The sequence below is a fragment of the Podarcis muralis genome, chromosome 4 (assembly GCF_964188315.1).
Source record: "Podarcis muralis chromosome 4, rPodMur119.hap1.1, whole genome shotgun sequence".
In the NCBI taxonomy this organism is placed as follows: Eukaryota; Metazoa; Chordata; class Lepidosauria; order Squamata; family Lacertidae; genus Podarcis; species Podarcis muralis.
The window spans coordinates 5,285,816-5,305,929 of record NC_135658.1 but is presented as its reverse complement, the minus strand read 5'-3'; the positions used below and the strand labels follow the sequence as shown (position 1 = coordinate 5,305,929).

The following is a 20,114-nucleotide window of genomic DNA, read 5'->3' as shown; positions in this document are numbered from 1 at the left end:
GCTAAACCGCTAAGCCGCTTATCAGCTGATCCGCTAAGCCGGTAATAGCGCTAATCCGCTAAGCCGCTAATGGGCTTGCTTCGCAAGACGAAAAAACCGCAAGACGAAGAGACTCGCGGAACGGATTCTTTTCGTCTTGCGAGGCACCGCTGTAGTGGTACTTCTCCCCAATATGTCTCATCCTCGCGTGGAACTTCTCACTCAGAGACAGCTTCGTGCAACTCTGATTGTCCTCTAGCAGCTTAACAGGTCCTTGCTCACCAACCCAGAGTCCCTCATGAGTTGATCCATCCAGGCAACCTCTCTGCACGCTTCTGTAGGTGCAACATACTCTCCTTCTGTGGAAGACAATGCGACACAGTTCTGTTTATAACTACCCCACGCAACAGGTCCATCCCCAAACATAGAAACATATCCACCTTCAGGGAGGTAGCCGTGTTGTTCTGACACAGTCGAAATAGATATATAAAAATTTAAATGTCCAGTAGCACCTTAGAGACCAACTAAGTTTGTTCTTGGTATAAGTTTTTGTGTGTACAGCGGTACCTTGGGTTACAGACGCTTCAGGTTACAGACGCTTCAGGTTACAGACTCCGCTAACCCAGAAATAGTACCTCAGGTTAAGAACTTTGCTTCAGGATGAGAACAGAAATTGCATGATGATGGCACGGCAGCAGCAGGAGGCCCCCATTAGCTAAAGTGGTGCTTCAGGTTAAGAACAGTTTTAGGTTAAGAACGGACCTCCGGAACGAATTAAGTACTTAACCCGAGGTACCACTGTTTCTGAAGAAGTGTGCATGCACACAAAAGCTTATACCAGGGGTCACCAAAAATTTTCAGCAGGGGGCCAGTCCACTGGGCCTCCGACCTTGTGGGGGGCCAGACTATATTTGGAGGAGGGAAATGAACAAATTCCTATGCCCCACAAATAACCCAGAGATGCATTTTAATTAAAAGCTCACATTCTGCTCATGTAAAAACATGCTGATTCCCAGACCGTCTGTGGGCCAGATTGGGCCGGATCTGGCCCCCTGGCCTTAGGTTGCCTACCCATGGCTTATACCAAGAACAAACTTAGTCTTTAAGGTGCTACTGGACAGTTTTTTTTTCATTTTTTCATATATTTCGACATATCCACCTGTCGTACAAAACATCTCTTAACACGTCCACTGTAGGAATGTTGTACTTGACTGCTATAGGTTATACACCCCACAGTACGCACAGGGCGGGGCTTGACACTGATTGGCAGCTGTTGGCCGTCAGAGGGTTGGGGCTTGAGGATTGGGGCAGGAGTTTGGGCTGATGGGCAGGCAGGCGTCCCAAGAGGCTCGCAGCCCAAGTGGCCAGCGGCGGCTTCAGGGGGTGGTCCCTGGGACCAGAGGCGGAGCTTGCGGGGGTTTGATTGGCGGCGGAGCGTTGGGAATCGGAACCGAGTGACAGTTGGAGCTCTGGGGAGGGGCCCGTTGCCGGGAGACGCCCGAGGGGGGCAAAAGCCGCTGGAGGCCAGGAATGTGGCCCCCTTTGCCTCGGCCAGGGCAGGGAATGTCGGTCCCATGGGTGCTGCCCCTCCTCCTCCTCCTCCTTGGCCCAGGTGGGTAAAAAGTGGGGGGGCATTCAAGGGGGAGACCTTCCCCTCCCCTGTCTCTCCCTCTGTGGGTCCCAGCTGAGGAGCTCCAGGGGTCCATACATGCTCAGGGCCCCGAATCCGGTTTGTTTGTTTATTTGTCTACTGCCCTATGTATTGCATTTATATACGCCACCTTTTCCTCCCCAAGGAGCTCATCATTTACCGTATTTTTCGCTCTATAAGACGCACCAGACCACAAGACGCACCTAGTTTTTGGAGGAGGAAAACAAGAAGAAGAAAAATTATGAATCCCAGAAGCAAAAGCAGCGATCCCTCTTGCTGTTCTGGCTTCTGGGATAGCTGCGCAACCTGCATTCGCTCTATAAGACGCACACACATTTCCCCTTACTTTTTAGGAGGGAAAAAGTGAGTCTTATAGAGCCAAAAATACGGTAATCAGCCACATCAGCCCTGTGAGGTAGGCTAGGCAGATAGGCCTAGATAGGATCCCCCTTAATAAATGGATCAACAATCTGCTGATACTTATGCTTATGTCTTTAACGTCTGACATTTCATTATTATTTTTTATATTTTGCTGGAAGCCGCCCAGAGTGGCTGGGGAAACAAAGCCGGGTGGGTGGGGTATAAACAACAAAATAACAACAACAACAACAATAATTAGACTGCTTACCGGGCTGGACTTTGTTTGCATAAATGTGACAGTATTTGGAATGAGTCTATACAAAATGTAGTAGGCTATTAATATTTACATTAAGGTTACCAGACGTCCCCGTTTCCCGGGGACAGTCCCCGGATTTACAAATCAGTCCCCATACGAAATCCATTGAAGTTGAAAAGTGTCCCTGGATTAATTGAAAAAAATCTGGTAACCTTAATTTACATGTGTATTAGGATAATAATATCAAATTTATAAAATAATGTATGAATTAGGGTATTTTTCATATATATTCATACACACACACACACACACACACACACACACACACACACACATTTCTACACATTTTTGTTCCACTTTATCTTTCTTCTCTTCTCTTTGTATCACCTTTTTTCTTTAAAATTGATCCACTTTCAATAAAATATTAATACCCCCCCCCAAAAGGCTATGTTGAGAGGCAGCGACTGGCCCCCAACGTCACACCCAGAGAGCTTCACGACGGCCACGTGGGAAGATTTGAACCCTGGTCTCCCAGGTCCTAGCCCAACACTTCTAACCGCCACACCACTGCTAGCTTGTGTTGGCTCTGGAGCAGATAAAATAACAAACCCAAGAGTGTCTCTGAGCATTATGTAATTAAGAGCGTTATGTAATTAAGAAATAGGGGTGAACTGGTCCAGAGCTCCAGCCAATCAGGAAAGGCGTTCTGAGCAATTTCCAGCAGCATCTGCCCTGCCTCTCTGGCTCCCAAGGCAGTTTGCTTATGGCAAGACTCTGAGCACGCTTTTCGCCCTTTGAAAAACTGCTTTTCTTCCCAGGACTTCTGGAAGCTTCTAAATACCTTTACTCCGAAGTGGTGATCCCACAAATGCTCGATCCGAAATCTGGCTTCTCCAATAAGGTAATTTTGCTAACACGCCACCTGCCTTAACTCATCGATCAATAGCTTACCTGACCTCGTAATACCCCAGGGGTGACGGACTGCTTTTTCGCGCGGCGCGTAGTTAATTTGCGGAACTCCTGGCCACTGGAGACAGGGGTGGCTACCGACTTGGATGGCTTTAAAGGGGGAATTAGGCAAATTCACGGGGTGAGGGGAGGGCTATGGCTATGCTCCGCCAGCACAGTTTGAGGCTGTGATGATCCTGAGGTGAAAAGTAGGAGTAGCAGGTGTGATTTGGGGGGCAGCCCCACTCCCAAGATCTGCTCACTGCTGCTCACTGCAAGACAGGGATGAGGCAGGGTACCAGTAGAGTTGTGGGCATACAGCACAAGACCCTGTATTGGGAGGATGGCTCCATCACTTGCACACAGGGCTGGATTTAGATTTGATGAGGCTCTAAGCTACTGAAGGTAAAAAAAAAAAAAAAGATATTCTGTACTGGACCAACCGACCAATTCCCTGCTTCAAGATGCTAAGGCTTCATCAGTTGTTAAAAGCGGCAGTTCTAAATATGGACTCTAGGGGGCGGTATCACACAATGCCCAGAATGGGGGAGGACAGCAATTAACATTCCCAATATCTGCAATAAAAACCCCTTAAAGAAAGAAAGGGAGGGACGCAGGTGGCGCTGTGGGTAAAACCTCAGCGCCTAGGACTTGCTGATTGCATGGTCGGCGGTTCGAATCCCCGCGGCGGGGTGAGCTCCTGTCGTTCGGTCCCAGCTCCTGCCCACCTAGCAGTTCGAAAGCACTCCTAAGTGCAAGTAGATAAATAGGTACCGCTTTATAGCGGGAAGGTAAACGGCGTTTCCGTGTGCTGCTCTGGTGCCAATTCACCAGAGCAGCTTTGTCACGCTGGCCACGTGACCCGGAAGTGTCTGCGGACAGCGCCAGCCTCTTGAGTGAGATGGGCGCACAACCCCAGAGTCTGTCAAGACTGGCCAGTACGGGCAGGGGTACCTTTACCTTTAAAGAAAGAAAAACCTCAATCCAAAATGAATAATGGTTTTCGAGTGTGTATTACTGCTTTTTTTTTTTTAAGACTAAGAGAGGGAGCTAAAGAATAGTAGCAATTCTATTATGAAAGTATACAGAATAGACTAATTGTAGGCGTAATTTGTCTCAGGTTTTAACTATATATATATATTTCATTTGAATCCTTTAGAAAGAAGTGTCTTATGTAATTAGAATTGAAGGATCTGACAGAACTATTCACCTTCGACAGAAGTAAGTGGTTGTTTTTTTCATAGTAAAATGTCAATAGGAACATTCTGTTTGGAATGACAAGCAGAAATGGCCAATGATCAGAAATTGTTTGCTGAGTCTAGACGCAGCGTTTGCAAGTACACCCCGTGTTTCTAATGCAAGCTTTCTATTTGCAGATTCTTTATCTTTCGAAATATGCCTGTTTACTCCTTTAATACAGAAGGAAAACGTCAAGTGCAGAACCCATTTATCCAGGTTCATTTTATTCATATTTTTAGAAGGGCAAAGATGACATTAAGCATGGATTATTTTAATATATATATAGAGAGATTTAATATCTGGAGTCTGGGGCCCAAGTCGGTACCACTGACCCTCAGTGGCTCATGCATTCTTTTTTTTTTCAGGGAAAGGGTGATCTCTCTTTTGACTTGCACCATTTCAACCTTGTGCGATTGGAATTGTGCAAATTAAATGCGCGCAAAGTTTTCCCAGCTTGGAAGGAGCTTTTAAGCTGTCTGTCCTGCTTACTGGGCAAGGCTCTCTCAGCGTGTTGGCTCTGGGAGCCTGGGGACGGCCCCGCAAAATCTCTGGCGAGATCTCGCAAGAGCAGCCCTGAGCCCACTCAGTGCGCTGGCTCCAGAAGGGTAAGGATGCTTGTGCAGGCTCAGTGCGCTTATATGCGCCATCCTTGGAATGTAACCTCTGTGTGAGATGGGATCATAATGTAGCTCACAGGCATTTCAGGTAGCCCTTCTCCAATGAAAATAGAGACCTCCTGTTCTATTACTGGGGACGCAGGTGGCGCTGTGGGTTAAACCACAGAGCCTAGGACTTGCCGATCAGAAGGGTGGCGGTTCGAATCCCTGCGACGGGGTGAGCTCCAGTTGCTCGGTCCCTGCTCCTGCTAACCTAGCAGTTTGAAAGCACCTCAAAGTGCAAGTAGATAAATAGGTATCACTCCGGCGGGAAGGTAAACGGCGTTTCCATGCGCTGCTCTGGTTCCCCAGAAGTGGCTTAGTCCTGCTGGCCACATGACCCAGAAGCTGTACGCCATCGGCCAATAAAGCAAGATGAGCGCTGCAACCCCAGAGTCAGCCACGACTGGACCTAATGGTCAGGGGTCCCTTTACCTTTATTCTATTATTATTATTATTACTACTACTACTACTAATATTATTGTTATGTGATTTATACCCCTTCCATCTGACTGGATTGCCCCAGCCATTCTGGGCAGCTTTCAACCTATATTAAAATAATAATAATAATAATAATAATAATAATAATAATAATAATAATAATAAATTTTATTTATATCCCGCCCTCCCCAGCCAAAGCCGGGCTCAGGGCGGCTAGCAACAATAAAACATTACAAAAGTACAGCATAAACAACACTCTAAAATCATTCATTATAATTAATTCAAGCCACTGGCAACCATTGGGCCAGAGCTCCGCGAAGATTGCCGAGGGATGTTTTATTAAAACATAATAAAACATTAAACATTAAAAAAAAAAACTTCCCTATGCAGGGCTGTCTTCAGATGTCGTCTAGAGGTTGTAGAGTTACTTATCTCCTTGGCTCGGGGGTCATATAACTCAAAAAACAAACAAACCCCACAACATTTTGATGAAAATAGGGGTGTCCTAAGGAAAAGCGGGATATTCCAGGATCAAATCAGAAATTGGGGCGGCTTCTGTAAATCCATGACTGTCCCTGGAAAACAGGGACACTTAGAGGGCAGTATTTAAGTGCGGATGCCCAAATCTAGTGAGGGGATGACATGTACATGTGGCGTTTGTGGGGCTTTTAAGCCTCTTGCTGACACCATCCCACAATCGTGGCCCCAGTTGGATAATGGTCCGTACTCCTGAGTATCTGCTTGAAAGCTGAGAAGGGAAGCAGGACAGTGATCCATTGCGTCTCCTCCTGCTTTCAAACAATATTGCCAGAAATCAGTGTGAGGACTTTGTGAATACAGCAGCTCCCTGACCCTCACTGCTGCTGTTGGAGCAGGAGCAAGTGTCTTTGTAACCAGTTTAATGAAAATGAAAGCAAAAAAGAATCCCGTCACATCAGGTTCTTGCCATCTCTGCCCTCTGACTTCAGCCGCACAGTTCAGTTCCTTCGCCATAAATTCCACCCATTTAATTAATACACGATCAGTTTGTAGGTAAAAGGGACGCGGGTGGCGCTGTGGGTTAAACCACAGAGCCTAGGACTTGCTGATCAGAAGGTCAGCGGTTCAAATCTCCACGACAGGGTGAGCTCTCGCTACTCGGTCCCTGCTCCTGCCAACCTAGCAGTTCGAAAGAACACAGTGCAAGTAGATAAATGGGTACCACTCCGGTGGGAAGGTAAACGGCATTTCTTTGTGCTGCTCTGGTTCGCCAGAAGCGGCTTAGTCATGCTGTCCACATGACCCGGAAGCTGTACGCCGGCTCCCTTGGCCAATAAAGCGAGATGAGCGCCGCAACCCCAGAGTCGGTCACGACTGGACCTAATGGTCAGAGATCCCTTTACCTTTACAGTTTGTAGGTTAGTTACGAACTGTTACCAGAAAAATCCGAGGGCTCCCTTGGACAAAAAGTAAAGACACCAACCAGAGTAAATTGGAGCAAATCAGCAGCCTGTAGGCTTGGCCTTTATTGAACTGATGCATCAGGGTGTTCCCCTCACTTGCAGGAGAGAGAAAGGACACAGAAAAATAGTGTGCAAGGCCTTATAAAAACTTTTGAAATTCCCATCCTGTAGGTCAAGCCCACCCCCAGAAACATCACGCATACATCACAGAAAGGAGGGGTTGAGGGAGGGGTTGTGGTGGTAACCTGAGTGTCCTGTCACCTGGCTGGTTCCCTTCTCCCCCTCCCCATGAGTCATTTTCCAGGTGACAGAGGGGACTTTGCAGTTTCCTGCCCCCAGAGGGAAGAGCTGATTATTGTCCTTTGTTCCAGTCCGTGCTGAATCCACTCCCATATGCAAGTTCTTTGTGAGCTTGATTGTCTTCTGTCTGGGACCATCAGGGTTGGCATAGCAACTGGGCAGGGTTCCTGTGGATGTGCTGGTATGGTCAAGGGATTATGGCTGCCCTGTATCAAACCTTCCCCATTTTGTAGTCTTTCCTTCATGGAGTAAAATAAAAGTGGAACAGTGCAAATCCGATGTATGGTTGATTTTCTATGAATTTATAACAGAAGCGTGGCGTATGTAGTGTGTGAGTGTGAGTGTGTGTGAAGTTTGTACAAACTGAGTGATTGGGGGGGGGGGTTCCTGCTACAGAACCACAATGTGTGTTGCTTAGCCAAGATTCCTGTCCTTGAGCCCTGAGCTCTACCTCCACCTCTTTTTCAAATCAGAACCAGTGAAGGCAGTGAAGGTCCTGTGTGAGTGTCTGGAGGTGGTTGGAGGATGGATGGCGGATGTCAGGGGTTCAGGAGCAGAGGCAAGGGCAAGGGAGGAAACAGAGAGCGAAGGGGAGGAGGCAGAAGAAAGGATGAGCGATGACGACGACCCGAGATCTCCGAGTCTCTCCAGTGAGTCGGAGGATTCACAGAAAGGAGCACCAGTGGCCAAGGCAAGGGGGGAGTTTAGGGGGGCACCCCAGGGAGATAGAGCCAGAGGGGAATCAGAGGAGAGCAGTTGGAGATCGGGTCCAGCGTCACCGCCAGAGAGCAGGGAAGAGGAAAGGAGCCAGGGGGCAAGCGCTGGCAGCTCACAGCAGGAGGGAGGGCACGAGTCAGGGGTGGCCACACCTCCATCTGGGAGCGAAGAAACGGTTAGACGGAAGGTGGAAGGTTGGGCGCGCGCGCCAAGTTCAAATGCACAGGAAGGAGGCGCAGTAGGCAGCCCGGAAAGAGAGCCGGGTCCTAAAGCCCGGCGCAAGGAGACAGGAGAGTCCGGGGGGTCAGCGTCCGAAGAATCCCGGAAGGAAGAGACCCAGGGGGGCAGAGGGACCCAGAGAAGAACAGTCAGGCGGAAAAGGTGGAGCAGGGCTAGGATATTAAGTTGGTGTACGAGGGGCGGAGATTCAGACGGAGCTTCGCCGATCTAGCTACTAGACGTAGGGTTGCACGCAGCAGCTTGAGAATGGAAACTGTAACTCAATAAAGACTTTTACTTAATGACCGTTGGCTAGCGTGATCCTCTGTGAGCTAGGATCTTGAAGCAACCCTGACAGTAAGCTCCGTCTCCTGTATTGTGGGCATCTACAGCCTCGAGGAGAGGAGAGAAGCAGGTGCCTACTAGTGAGCTCACGAACGGCAGCCGACATGACGGCTGAACAGCAGATAGCGGAACTCAGAGAAGCAGTGTCACAGCTGAATGCCGAGGCTCTCGCATCCAGGAAGAGAGAGGAGGACGCAGCTGCCGCCTACAGGGATCTCCAGGTCAGGTTGGAAGTGCTTACGAAGCAAGGGCAACAGACACCCAAACCAGAGGGGATTGGGTTGGGGAGACGCACAGGCGGTCTGGTCTCTCACTTCGATGGGAACCTGCAACAGTATCCCAATTTTAAAGCAGACGTACTGTGTGCACTGCAACTGCTGAGTAAAGATTTTAGAGATGAGCAAGAGAAAGTGGGGTTCATCATGTCTTATTTGCATGGGGATGCCAGAGCATGGCTGCGCAATTTATGGAGGGATAACGATCCGGCGCTCCAAAATGCGAATGCCTTTATTAAAGCGATGGATGCGTGTTTTTTATCAAGCATTGACGTGGATCTTGCTCGGCAACAGATTCATGGACTGAAGCAGGGAAGGGCCAGCGTACGGCAGTACCATGCCCGCTTTTTCGCCTTGGCCAGTGCCCTAGAATGGGACAGAGATGCGACCCCTGTAAGAGACCTTTTCTGGGAGGGACTAAACAGCTCTGTAAAAGATGAGATTGCGAGGGGGGAGAGACCCCGGACCACCCAGGAGGTCGTGCAGAGGGCGCTGGCAGTGGGGGTACGGCTGGAAGGACGTCCGTGGAGCAGGGACGAAGGGCGTGGAGGGCGCGAACCAGCCAGGGGCTCCTCCTTCTTTCCCAGAGAAGCAGCACGTACGCAATCCACGCCTCCGCCAGGGGGAGGAGCTGAACCGATGGAGGTTGGAGGTGCCAGGGCTCAGTCAGCAACCAGAGCCCTAGCACCAGCAGCAGTGAAAGCGAAGCCTCCTAGAGGGAACAGGAAGTGTTACGTCTGTGAGGAGCCAGGGCATATGGCGAAAGAGTGTCCCCAGAGGCTCCACAAGCTCACTGCAGCCTCAGCAATGGCGACTGCAGCAACGCAGCAAGGAGAACCACAGCAGGGAAACGACGCTGTCTGGCTGGAGGAAGAGGCACTGGGGCCCAGCCAGACGTATTAATGATGCAGTCCCCAGAGATTTTACAGCCCGTGAACCCCCTCCCGCCCAAACCAGTGGTGAGGCTCACCGCGTCGCTCCAGCTGCCCAATGGCATCACCATGGACGTGCCAATCACCATTGACTCAGGCAGCAATGCAGACTTTATGGGGCAGGACTTCGTCAACCAGCATGCTATACAGTTGCTGCCGGCCACACTGCCCCTGCAGGTGGTCACGGTGGATGGCAGGGAGCTGCTAGGAGGGCAAGTGGTGCAGCAGACGCCACCGATGGTGATGCGACTTGGGAATCACCAAGAAGTCATCAGCTTCAACGTCACTCAATTGTCGGACACGCCCATTGTGTTGGGCATGAGTTGGCTGGACAAACACAGCCCAACGCTGGCTTGGTACCAGAGGCAGCTGACCTTCGGCTCTTCCTTTTGTGCTGAACACTGCATCGTGCCCAGGCAGGAAGGAGAGGAAGAGGAGTCACAGCTACTGCTAGGCACGCTGCAAGCGATTCCCCACAAGTACGCAGAATTTTTGGAAGTTTTCTGCGAGAAGGAGGCAGACAGGCTACCCCCTCACAGGCCATATGACTGCAAGATTGACCTGCTGCCAGGGGCGGCGCTGCCTAAGGGGAGACTGTATTCCATGTCAGAGGACGAGCTGCAAGAACTCAAGGAGTTCATAGATCATAATTTGGAGCGCGGTTTCATCCGAGAGTCCAAGGCGGTGGGAGGCAGCCCGGTGTTCTTCGTTAAGAAGCGGGATACGCCCCAAAAGAGGCTCGTAGTGGATTACAGGATCTTGAACAGTGTGACTAAGCCGTCGGACTTCCCCATGCCCCGAATTGACGACCTCCTCGCAAAGGTGCGGAAGGGCAGAGTGTTCACCAAATTGGATCTGCGAGGTGCGTACAACCTCATTCGCATGCGGGAGGGAGACGAGTGGAAAACAGCCATGTTCACGCCACTGGGGACCTACGAATATAGAGTTATGCCTTTTGGATTGCAAAATGGCTCCCACGTTTTTCAAGCATTCATGCATCACGTGTTGGCGGGACTCCTCTACAAGACGTGCGTCTGTTTCTTAGATGACATCCTGATCTTTTCGGAGTCGCAACAGGAGCATGACAAACACGTCAAGGAAGTACTGAACAGGCTGAAGCACCATAGGCTCTACGCTAAGCTGGAGAAGTGCCAATTTGACGTGACGGAGGTGGATTTTCTGGGCTACAAGCTGTCTGACAAGGGGCTCGCCATGGACAGCGCCAAGGTTCGAGCGGTGTTGGATTGGAAGAGCCCGCGCAACCGGAAGGAGGTCCAACGGTTTGTCGGCTTTGCGAACTTCTATCGCAAGTTTATCAAGGGCTTCGCTATGCAGACGGCGGCCATCACTGACACGCTTAGCTCCAAGAAAAAGAAGTTCATTTGGACAGAGCAGGCGGAACAGTCCTTTCAGGCACTCAAGCGTCTCTTCGCGTCGGAAGAGCAGCTGCTTCATGTCAACCCCAGCAAGCCGATGAGGGTGGAGACTGACGCCTCGGACAGAGCCGTGGGGGCGGTCCTGCTGCAGAAAGACCCGCAGGGGGTGTGGCGACCGGGAGCGTTTTACTCCAGGAAGCTCAGCAAGTCCGAGCAGAACTACACCATATGGGACAGGGAGTTGCTGGCCATTCATGCAGCGTTCAAGGCGTGGAGGCACTTTCTGATCGGCGCCAAGCACACGGTGCAGGTTTGCACGGACCACAAGAACCTAGAGCACTGGCGCACGGCACAGTTCCTGAACCAGAGGCAGATACGTTGGGCTGAGTTCTTTGCGAACTTCGACTTCCGAATAGAGTATGTCCCGGGGGACACCAACATCATGGCGGACGCTCTCTCCCGCAAGCCACAGTATCTGGAGGAAGCAACGCCAGCGGCCGCCATGCACATCTTCGCACCAACAGTGTGGGCGTGCGCCGCGGCAACCGTGGATCTGGAGGCGGTGCGACGAGCGTTGCAAGGGGACTCCTTCGCGCAAGCAAAGATCTCAGAGGTGCAAAGGGGCAAAGCAGCGGCCGACGGTTTCCAGCTAAGAGATGGATTGCTCATCCGTAAAGGGGCCATCTACGTGCCGGGAGACGAACTTCGCGCCAAGGTGCTGCAGCAGCTGCACGACGCGCCCACTGCAGGGCACTTCGGCAAGGAGAAGACGGTGGAACTAGTAGCCAGGGATTTCTGGTGGCCTGGAATGAGAAGGGAGGTCGCGGACTACGTGGCGAGGTGTGACACCTGCCAGAGGGCGAAGCCAGTGCTTAGACCGCCGGCCGGACTGTTGGAACCGCTGCAAACTCCGGCCGAACCTTGGGAGAGGGTGGCCCTGGACTTTGTCACGGATCTGCCCAGCTCGAGGGGCAAGACGGCAGTGCTGGTGGTGGTGGACTTGTTCTCCAAGATGGCACATTTCATTCCGTGTGCGAAGGTGGCCACGGCGGAACAAACCGCCAAACTGTTCATAGACCACGTGTTCAAGGTTCACGGTCTGCCACGGTCTATTCTGTCCGACCGGGGGCGGCAGTTCATCTCAAATTTCTGGCAGCGGCTGATGGGCTTCCTGAACGTCAAGATCAACCTGGCGTCGGCGAGACACCCGCAAACCAACGGGCAAGCAGAACGGGTCAATGCCATCATGCAGCAGTACTTGAGGTGCTATGCAAATCAACAGCCTGCGACGTGGGTGGATTACCTGCCGCTCGCCGAGTTCGCTTACAACAACACGAAGCACGTGTCCACGGGGGTCACACCGTTCTTCGCCAACAACGGGAGGCACCCCAGAACCTTCCCGGGACTGGAAAGGCTGGGGGAAGGGGAGCCGCAGACGGCAGATGCGTTCGCGTCGGAACTGCAGGAAGTCCACGATCAGCTGAGGCGCCACCTGGAGCTGGCCAAGCACGCATACAAGGTACAAGCGGACAAACGCAGAAGGGTTGGCGAAGAGCTACACGTGGGGGACTGGGTCTGGTTAGCAGCCCACGCAGTGCCGGCCAGGTCGTTGGCCAAGAAGAAACTAGGGCATAAGCAACTGGGGCCCTATCAAGTCGAAGAGCAGGTCAACCCGGTGGCCTTCAGGCTGGCGCTTCCGGAGGGTTCCAGAATGCATCCGGTATTCCACAGATCGGTGCTCACTCCCTACAAGGCACCGCACAGGTTTCAGGAACCCGGAACGGCGCAGAGTCCGGCCAGAGACAGAACAGGGCACGCAGGAGTGGCACAGAAGGAGCGCATCAACGAAGTCACAGAGATTTTGGATTCCAGATGGGGGGAAGAAGGGGTAGAATACTTTCTCGCCAGGGAGGGCACCCCGGCCAGTGCGAACAGTTGGGTGCCGGACTACGCCTTGGACGAACCTCTGCTCAAAGACGAGTTTCATGCCCTCTTCCCACATAGACCGATGCCAGCAGACTTTTTCGACGACTGGCTTTTCACACCCACGCTTTCGGGCAGCACGTTCCGGGGGTTCGACTCTGACGAGGACCCGATACGAGACGTCCGTTCCCCGGAGGGGTCGCCCTCGGGATCTGCCTCAGAACCCTCGTATTGGTGGGACGACAAACCAGAGGAACAGTGGCGCAGGAAGTGGCAAGAAGGTCCAGGCCGAGCAACGCCGCCTGGAGGAAGCGAGGGAGAGACGGACATGGACATTTTCGGGGACGATCCAGGTTTCGAGCACGGCGGCACAGAGATGGAAGCAGAGGTGACCGTCGTCGACGAGAGAAGGGAGGAAGAACCGGAAGACTTCGGAGGGAGGCCCGCTACGGGAACCGAACGGTACCCGACATTCGTCTCCTTGACGCAGCAGCACCCAGCTCCAGCACCGGAAGGAGGGGAAGGGGGAGTGGGGGGCTTCGAGGGGGGGATGGATGTCAGGGGTTCAGGAGCAGAGGCAAGGGCAAGGGAGGAAACAGAGAGCGAAGGGGAGGAGGCAGAAGAAAGGATGAGCGATGACGACGACCCGAGATCTCCGAGTCTCTCCAGTGAGTCGGAGGATTCACAGAAAGGAGCACCAGTGGCCAAGGCAAGGGGGGAGTTTAGGGGGGCACCCCAGGGAGATAGAGCCAGAGGGGAATCAGAGGAGAGCAGTTGGAGATCGGGTCCAGCGTCACCGCCAGAGAGCAGGGAAGAGGAAAGGAGCCAGGGGGCAAGCGCTGGCAGCTCACAGCAGGAGGGAGGGCACGAGTCAGGGGTGGCCACACCTCCATCTGGGAGCGAAGAAACGGTTAGACGGAAGGTGGAAGGTTGGGCGCGCGCGCCAAGTTCAAATGCACAGGAAGGAGGCGCAGTAGGCAGCCCGGAAAGAGAGCCGGGTCCTAAAGCCCGGCGCAAGGAGACAGGAGAGTCCGGGGGGTCAGCGTCCGAAGAATCCCGGAAGGAAGAGACCCAGGGGGGCAGAGGGACCCAGAGAAGAACAGTCAGGCGGAAAAGGTGGAGCAGGGCTAGGATATTAAGTTGGTGTACGAGGGGCGGAGATTCAGACGGAGCTTCGCCGATCTAGCTACTAGACGTAGGGTTGCACGCAGCAGCTTGAGAATGGAAACTGTAACTCAATAAAGACTTTTACTTAATGACCGTTGGCTAGCGTGATCCTCTGTGAGCTAGGATCTTGAAGCAACCCTGACAGCGGCTAACAGATTGAGGTTGAATCCTGACAAGACAGAAGTACCGTTTTGGGGGGACAGGAGGCAGGCGGGTGTGGGGGACTCCCTGGTCCTGAATGGGGTAACTCTGCCCCTGAAGGACCAGGTGCACAGCCTGGGAGTCATTCTGGACTGACAGCTGTCCATGGAGACCTCGCAGGTTAACTCTGTGTCCAGGGCAGCTGTCCACCAGCTCCATCTGGTCCATAGGCTGAGACCCTCCCTGCCCGCAGACTGTCTCGCCAGAGTGGTGCATGCTCTAGGTATCTCTCGCTTGAACTACTGCAATGCGCTCTATGTGGGGCTACCTTTGAAGGTGACCCGGAAACTGCAATTAATCCAGAATGCGGCAGCTAGACTGGTGACTGGGAGCGGCCACCGAGACCACATAACACCGGTCTTGAAAGACCTACACTGGCTCCCAGTATGTTTCCGAGCACAATTCAAAGTGTTGGTGCTGACCTTTAAAGCCCTAAACGGACTCGGTCCAGTATACCTGAAGGAGTGTCTCCACCCCCATCGTTCTGCCCGGACACTGAGGTAACAGTGCCTTCTGGCGGTTCCCTCACTGCGAGAAGCCAAGTTCCAGGGAACCAGGCATAGGGCCTTCTCGGTGGTGGCACCCACCCTGTGGAACACCCTCCCATCAGATGTCAAGGAAATAAACAACTACCAGACTTTTAGAAGACATCTGAAGGCAGCCCTCTTTAGGGAAGCTTTTAATGTTTAATACATTATTGTATTTTAATATTCTGTTGGAAGCTGCCCAGAGTGGTTGAGGAAACCCAGCCAGATGGGTGGGTTATAAATAATATATTATTATTATTATTATTATTATTATTATTATTATTATTAATACTGAGCGGCTCCTTTGGGTAGAAGGAACCCTGGTCAATTCAGTTCTGTTCCGACCCATTTTAAAGTGCTGTTTTTGAACTTTTCAGGTGGACTGCTATTATGGAGGATACGTGGAAGCCTTGCCAGACTCCAACGTCATCCTGTCTACCTGCCATGGGCTTTGGTAACGTCCGTCTCCCCAAGGCGTTGAAAATATTGCGGCTGATCTGGGGGGTTAGGATAAAGGAGGCAGGAAGCAAATATTCATGCATGGGCCTGTAGGACTCATAACCCAGCAGGCTGAATTCAGACCCTCATCAGATGCTCACAACTGTGTTTTTTCTTCAGTGCTCCCTAGGCGGGACAAAACCAAGGGGTTAATCATGCTGCATAGGCTGAAAAACAGGGCTGGTGAGATGCCTTTAGCACAGGAGATCACAAGATCTGACCTCTCTCTCTTGCACGCACACAAACACACCCACCTCCCGAGGGTTTGTGACCCATCAACCACTCTCACCTGGTTTAGCCAGCCCAGGGCCGGATTGAGGTTCAATGAGGCCCTCAGCTACTGAAGGCAAAGGGGCCCTTTCTATGTCCAGCTGTCCTTTGTCGACAACAAATGGTCGCTGCTGTCCGACATGGACCTAATAGGTATCTAAAGCCATTTGCACATAACAAAATATGTATTTTATCAAAGTAAATGTTGAACTGAAATACAAATAAGAAGTATATTAATAGTGAAATAATTATTAAGCTCTAACTTAAAATGATTTTTTATTCATCACAAACTTGATAATGCAAACACATTGGCATTCGGCAATGTAATGATTATAGGGGTTGCTCGTGCGTAAGTTGCCGCCACTCCTGGCTAGTGTGCCTGGTTAAGCCTTTTCTGTCTGGACAGCCCTTCACTTCGTGGCTGTTTCAGTCGCTAGCAGAATCCGTCAATGGGCGTTTCTTAAACCTTTTCCAGCATAAAAGCTGTTTGACTCCAAGTCTCCTCCTACTCTCTCTGCGCGGAAGTCTTCTGCGCAGAGAGGGTGTGGGTAGCGGAGGACCCGTGCTCTCCCCGCCGGTCTCCGGCGAGGAGTCCTGGAGCCCCCTCGCCGATTCCCCCATCTGCCCCCCTTCATCCCTGGTGTTACGCTCATTTCCTTCCCCAGCTGATGAGCTGCCTCTCTCCCTGCTGGGCCCTTCTCCAGCATCGCTTGGGAGCCTTGCCTCCGCCTCTGGCTCCGATGTCAGTTCCCTGACAGGCAATAACAAAAGTTCCTTTAGAAACAAAACACTCATAATCTAGTCTCTAGAAACTTGCTATAACATGACATAATAATAGGTGTAAATATAGGATGCAAACTACTAATAACGATAAATAGCAGAATGTAGGCACCCTGTATATAGAAAGGAGCAAACCAGTGATATTTGAGGGAGCAGGCGGGGCCCATTGCTTACATCACAGGAACCTACACAACACAAAACACTGTTGTTGTATGTAGGTTTTATTTTATTTGTTTTTTATCTTATATTCTGGAAATGTACATCCAGGTTTTTTACCTTTAAATGTTTTGGCGGGCCCTCAAGAGAGTGGGGCCCTAAGCTATAGCTTTTTAGTTTACTCGTAAATCCGGCACTGAGCCAGCCAGTCGAAGCCGTTCCCAGGATTGTGGCGGCTGTCTCATGGGGACGTGCAGGAGATGGAGGTGAGAGCTGAGAGCAGGATGGGGTCCAAAGGTGGACAAACTATTCCAGTGCCTGGAAACCCTGGAATCTCGAACTGCTCAGAGGTTAGGGTGGCATGCAGCAATATTAATCCTTAGAGAGCAGGTTGGTTTTAAGATTTGGTGGGTAGCTGAACTGGGAGTTTTCCTTCTTTTTCTTCATTCTGTCCTCACTTCGCTGCTCAGTCACATCTTGTTGCTGGGACAGAATGCCCCTGGGAATGACCTAGTGTTATTTCTGGAGAAATACTTAGGGAGAAGATGCTTCCCACATTGCGGTTAATGGGCAGAGCATCTTTTGTCCCTCCAAGAATGTCCTTTGGAACTTGTTTTTGAGGTGGGAACCAAAACTTCCAAATACAGTTTCTGACTGCCACCAAGCCTGTTTCTTTTTTCTGTCTCACGTCTCATTGTATTGAATGTTGTTGTGCTTTTATGTGGACCGACCAGACTTTTATTATGTGTCCCCTTTTTATTCATTAATACATTTCACTCCTACATTTCCTCTGGGAAACTCAAGGTCTCACAAAAGCTTCTCCCTTAGCCATTTTATCCATTGCATTAAGAAGTACAACAATAATAAAATAGGCTATTATTATTATTATTATTGGATTCCTTGTACAGTTGTACCTTGGAAGTCGAACAGAATCCGTTCTGCAAGTCCGTTCGTCTTCCAAAACATTCGAAAACCAAATCGTGGCTTCTGATTGGCTGCAGGAAGCCTCAGAAGTCCTGTCGGACATTCTGGTTCTAAAAGAACATTTGCAAACCGGAACCATCGCTTCTGGGTTTGCAGCATTCGGGAGCCAAAACATCCGAGTTCCAGGGCGCTTGGGATCTAAGGGAAGACTGTATAGCTTGCCAAACCGCTCCTAATTCTCCTTTCGTTTTGGTTTTCAGGGGACATATACAGATTGGACAATTGCAGTATGAGATACATCCTTTTGAGGGTTCCTCTACGCACCAGCACTTCCTCTACCGCATGGCCCCAGAGCAGCAGGAGCCATGCAGAGGGATTCCTGACCCCCAGAAACAGCTGCCAAGGCATGAGATAGAATTTACTCCAGCCGCAGTGTCCTCCGAGGAGAAGGTAAGCTTTCACCCACTAAACCTGAGGAGTCAGTGGAAACTCTATACCCCAGGGGTGTGGTGTTGGCGTCCATGTTCTAAGGCAGGGTTCCCCAAACTTGAGCATTCAACAGTTTTGGACAGCAAATCTCTCTTTTTTTTAATAATAATAATATTTTATTAAGTTTAACAATAGAGAACAAACAACCACAAAAAAACAACAACAATGAGAACACAGGGAAAATGTAAAACATAATAATACAAAGTTTCACAATACAAAAATACAAACATTTAACCTAACAAGGGTAAAAGAAAAAGTCAATACACACACAAAAAGGTAAAACACAAATCACTCTTTTCTAATTTCTTATCTTTGATTAACTTATTTTCTTGACTTCCTCACGCCTCCCTCTTTTGTATCCCTTTTTAACAGTTAATTCAGCAAATTCATATCTTTATCCTTACTTATTTTACCTCCCAAATTTATAATTTCAAATTTTTATCTATCTTGTTGCTAGAACCCCTTCATTTCATTTCAATGTCATCAGCATTCATACATTTTACAATACTTCTGTAAATAGATTTTAAATTTCCTCCAATCTTCTTCCACCGACTCTTCTCCCTGATCTCGGATTCTGCCAGTCATCTCCGCCATTTCCATATAGTCAATTACTTGCGTCTGCCATTCTTCCAGAGTGGGTAAATCTTGTGTCTTCCAATGCTTTGCGATGAGTATTCTTGCTGCTGCTGTAGCATACATAAAGAAAGTTCTATCCTTCTTTGACACCAATTGGCCAACTATGCCCAGGAGAAAGGCCTCTGGTTTCTTCACGAAAGTATATTTAAATACCTTTTTCAATTCATTATAAATCATCTCCCAGAAAGCCTTAATCCTCAGGCACGTTGGACAGCAAATCTCATCACTGGTCCTGATAGCTAGGGATGATGGGAGTTGTGGTCCAAAAACAGCTGGAGACCCAAGTTTGGGAAACCCTGGTCTAAGCAGCCTCAGATACATGCAGTAACATTTATGCCTCTCTAAGGAGAAGCCTGAACACCCGCCATGTTTGGATACATCCTTTTCATATAATTTTCTTTCAGTGTGAATTTTACATCCCAATTCCATAACTTCTCCCATGCTGTAAGTTGTATATTGCACCCAAAGTCTCTCGCCCTGTGTATCATTACTCTTTCCTGATGGACTCGACTGGGGCGGACCCAACATTAGATCCATCAGATTTGCCAGCTGCGTCTTCCACTTCCAGCCCGATGGATTTCCTGCAGAAGTGGTACAATGTCTGCGGCTCTACATTGCGTTGATTTGCCTCCCACAAACCCAGAGCTGTGTGCATTTCATTTCAGACAGAGTTCCCTGGAGCTGATGCACCGTCCAGATACCTGGAGTATTTTGCTGTTTGCGACAATTCCATCGTAAGTGGCGATAACCTGTATTCTCCGCCTGTAAGAGCTGTGCGTGTCTGTCTGCCTACTTAGCGGCTTCCTTGCAGTGCTTAAGTCCATGACGCATAATAGGCTTAAGAAAGAGGGATACCGACTTTCAGATTAGAGGACAAGCAACTGATTGTTGTTGTTTAGTCGTTTAGTCGTGTCCGCCTCTTCGTGACCCCCTGGACCAGAGCACGCCAGGCACTCCTGTCTTCCACTGCCTCCCGCAGTTTGGTCAGACTCATGCTGGTAGCTTTGAGAACACTGTCCCACCATCTCGTCCTCTGCCGTCCCCTTCTCCTTGTGCCTTTCCCAACATCAGGGTCTTTTCCAGGGAGTCTTCTCTTCTCAGGAGGTGGCCAACTCCCAAGAGACTGTGATCTACTCACAGAGTTAAAAACTGGCAGAAAACTACCCCCTTTTTGGGAGTTCAGGTCGAGGTGTTGAGCTCGATCTACCTGTTGGATGTGCTTGCTTTAGTCTATATTCCCTAAATCGGGGGGGGGGGGGGCGTGAAGCGGTGACCCACGCCCCCCCCCTGCAGCAGCGATCCCAGGGTTCCCCGTTAAAGGGGTTGTTTTGAGGGGAGTCATTGGCCATAAGCCGAGAGGCTGTCATTGGTCTCCCCCATGCAGCGGCGAATTGGAGGGCGGGCTCT

At 50.5% G+C, this 20,114-nt stretch overlaps 1 protein-coding gene across 2 annotated transcripts in view; it reads left to right on the top strand.

Annotated features, from left to right (window-relative positions):
* The first annotated feature begins 1,428 nt into the window (after positions 1–1,428).
* Positions 1,429–20,114, top strand: part of LOC114595510 (disintegrin and metalloproteinase domain-containing protein 21-like) — a 49,625-nt gene continuing 30,939 nt past the window's right edge. The window contains exons 1-7 of one of the 2 annotated variants that reach the window (XM_028725798.2): positions 1,429–1,591; positions 3,065–3,147; positions 4,354–4,415; positions 4,571–4,649; positions 15,332–15,408; positions 17,843–18,032; positions 19,373–19,441. In XM_028725798.2, coding sequence (XP_028581631.2) covers positions 1,510–1,591; positions 3,065–3,147; positions 4,354–4,415; positions 4,571–4,649; positions 15,332–15,408; positions 17,843–18,032; positions 19,373–19,441 — 642 coding nt within the window. In that variant the 5' untranslated portion in view covers positions 1,429–1,509. The remainder of the gene's footprint in view (positions 1,592–3,064; positions 3,148–4,353; positions 4,416–4,570; positions 4,650–15,331; positions 15,409–17,842; positions 18,033–19,372; positions 19,442–20,114) is intronic. The other variant, XM_028725796.2, reaches the window with a different exon arrangement.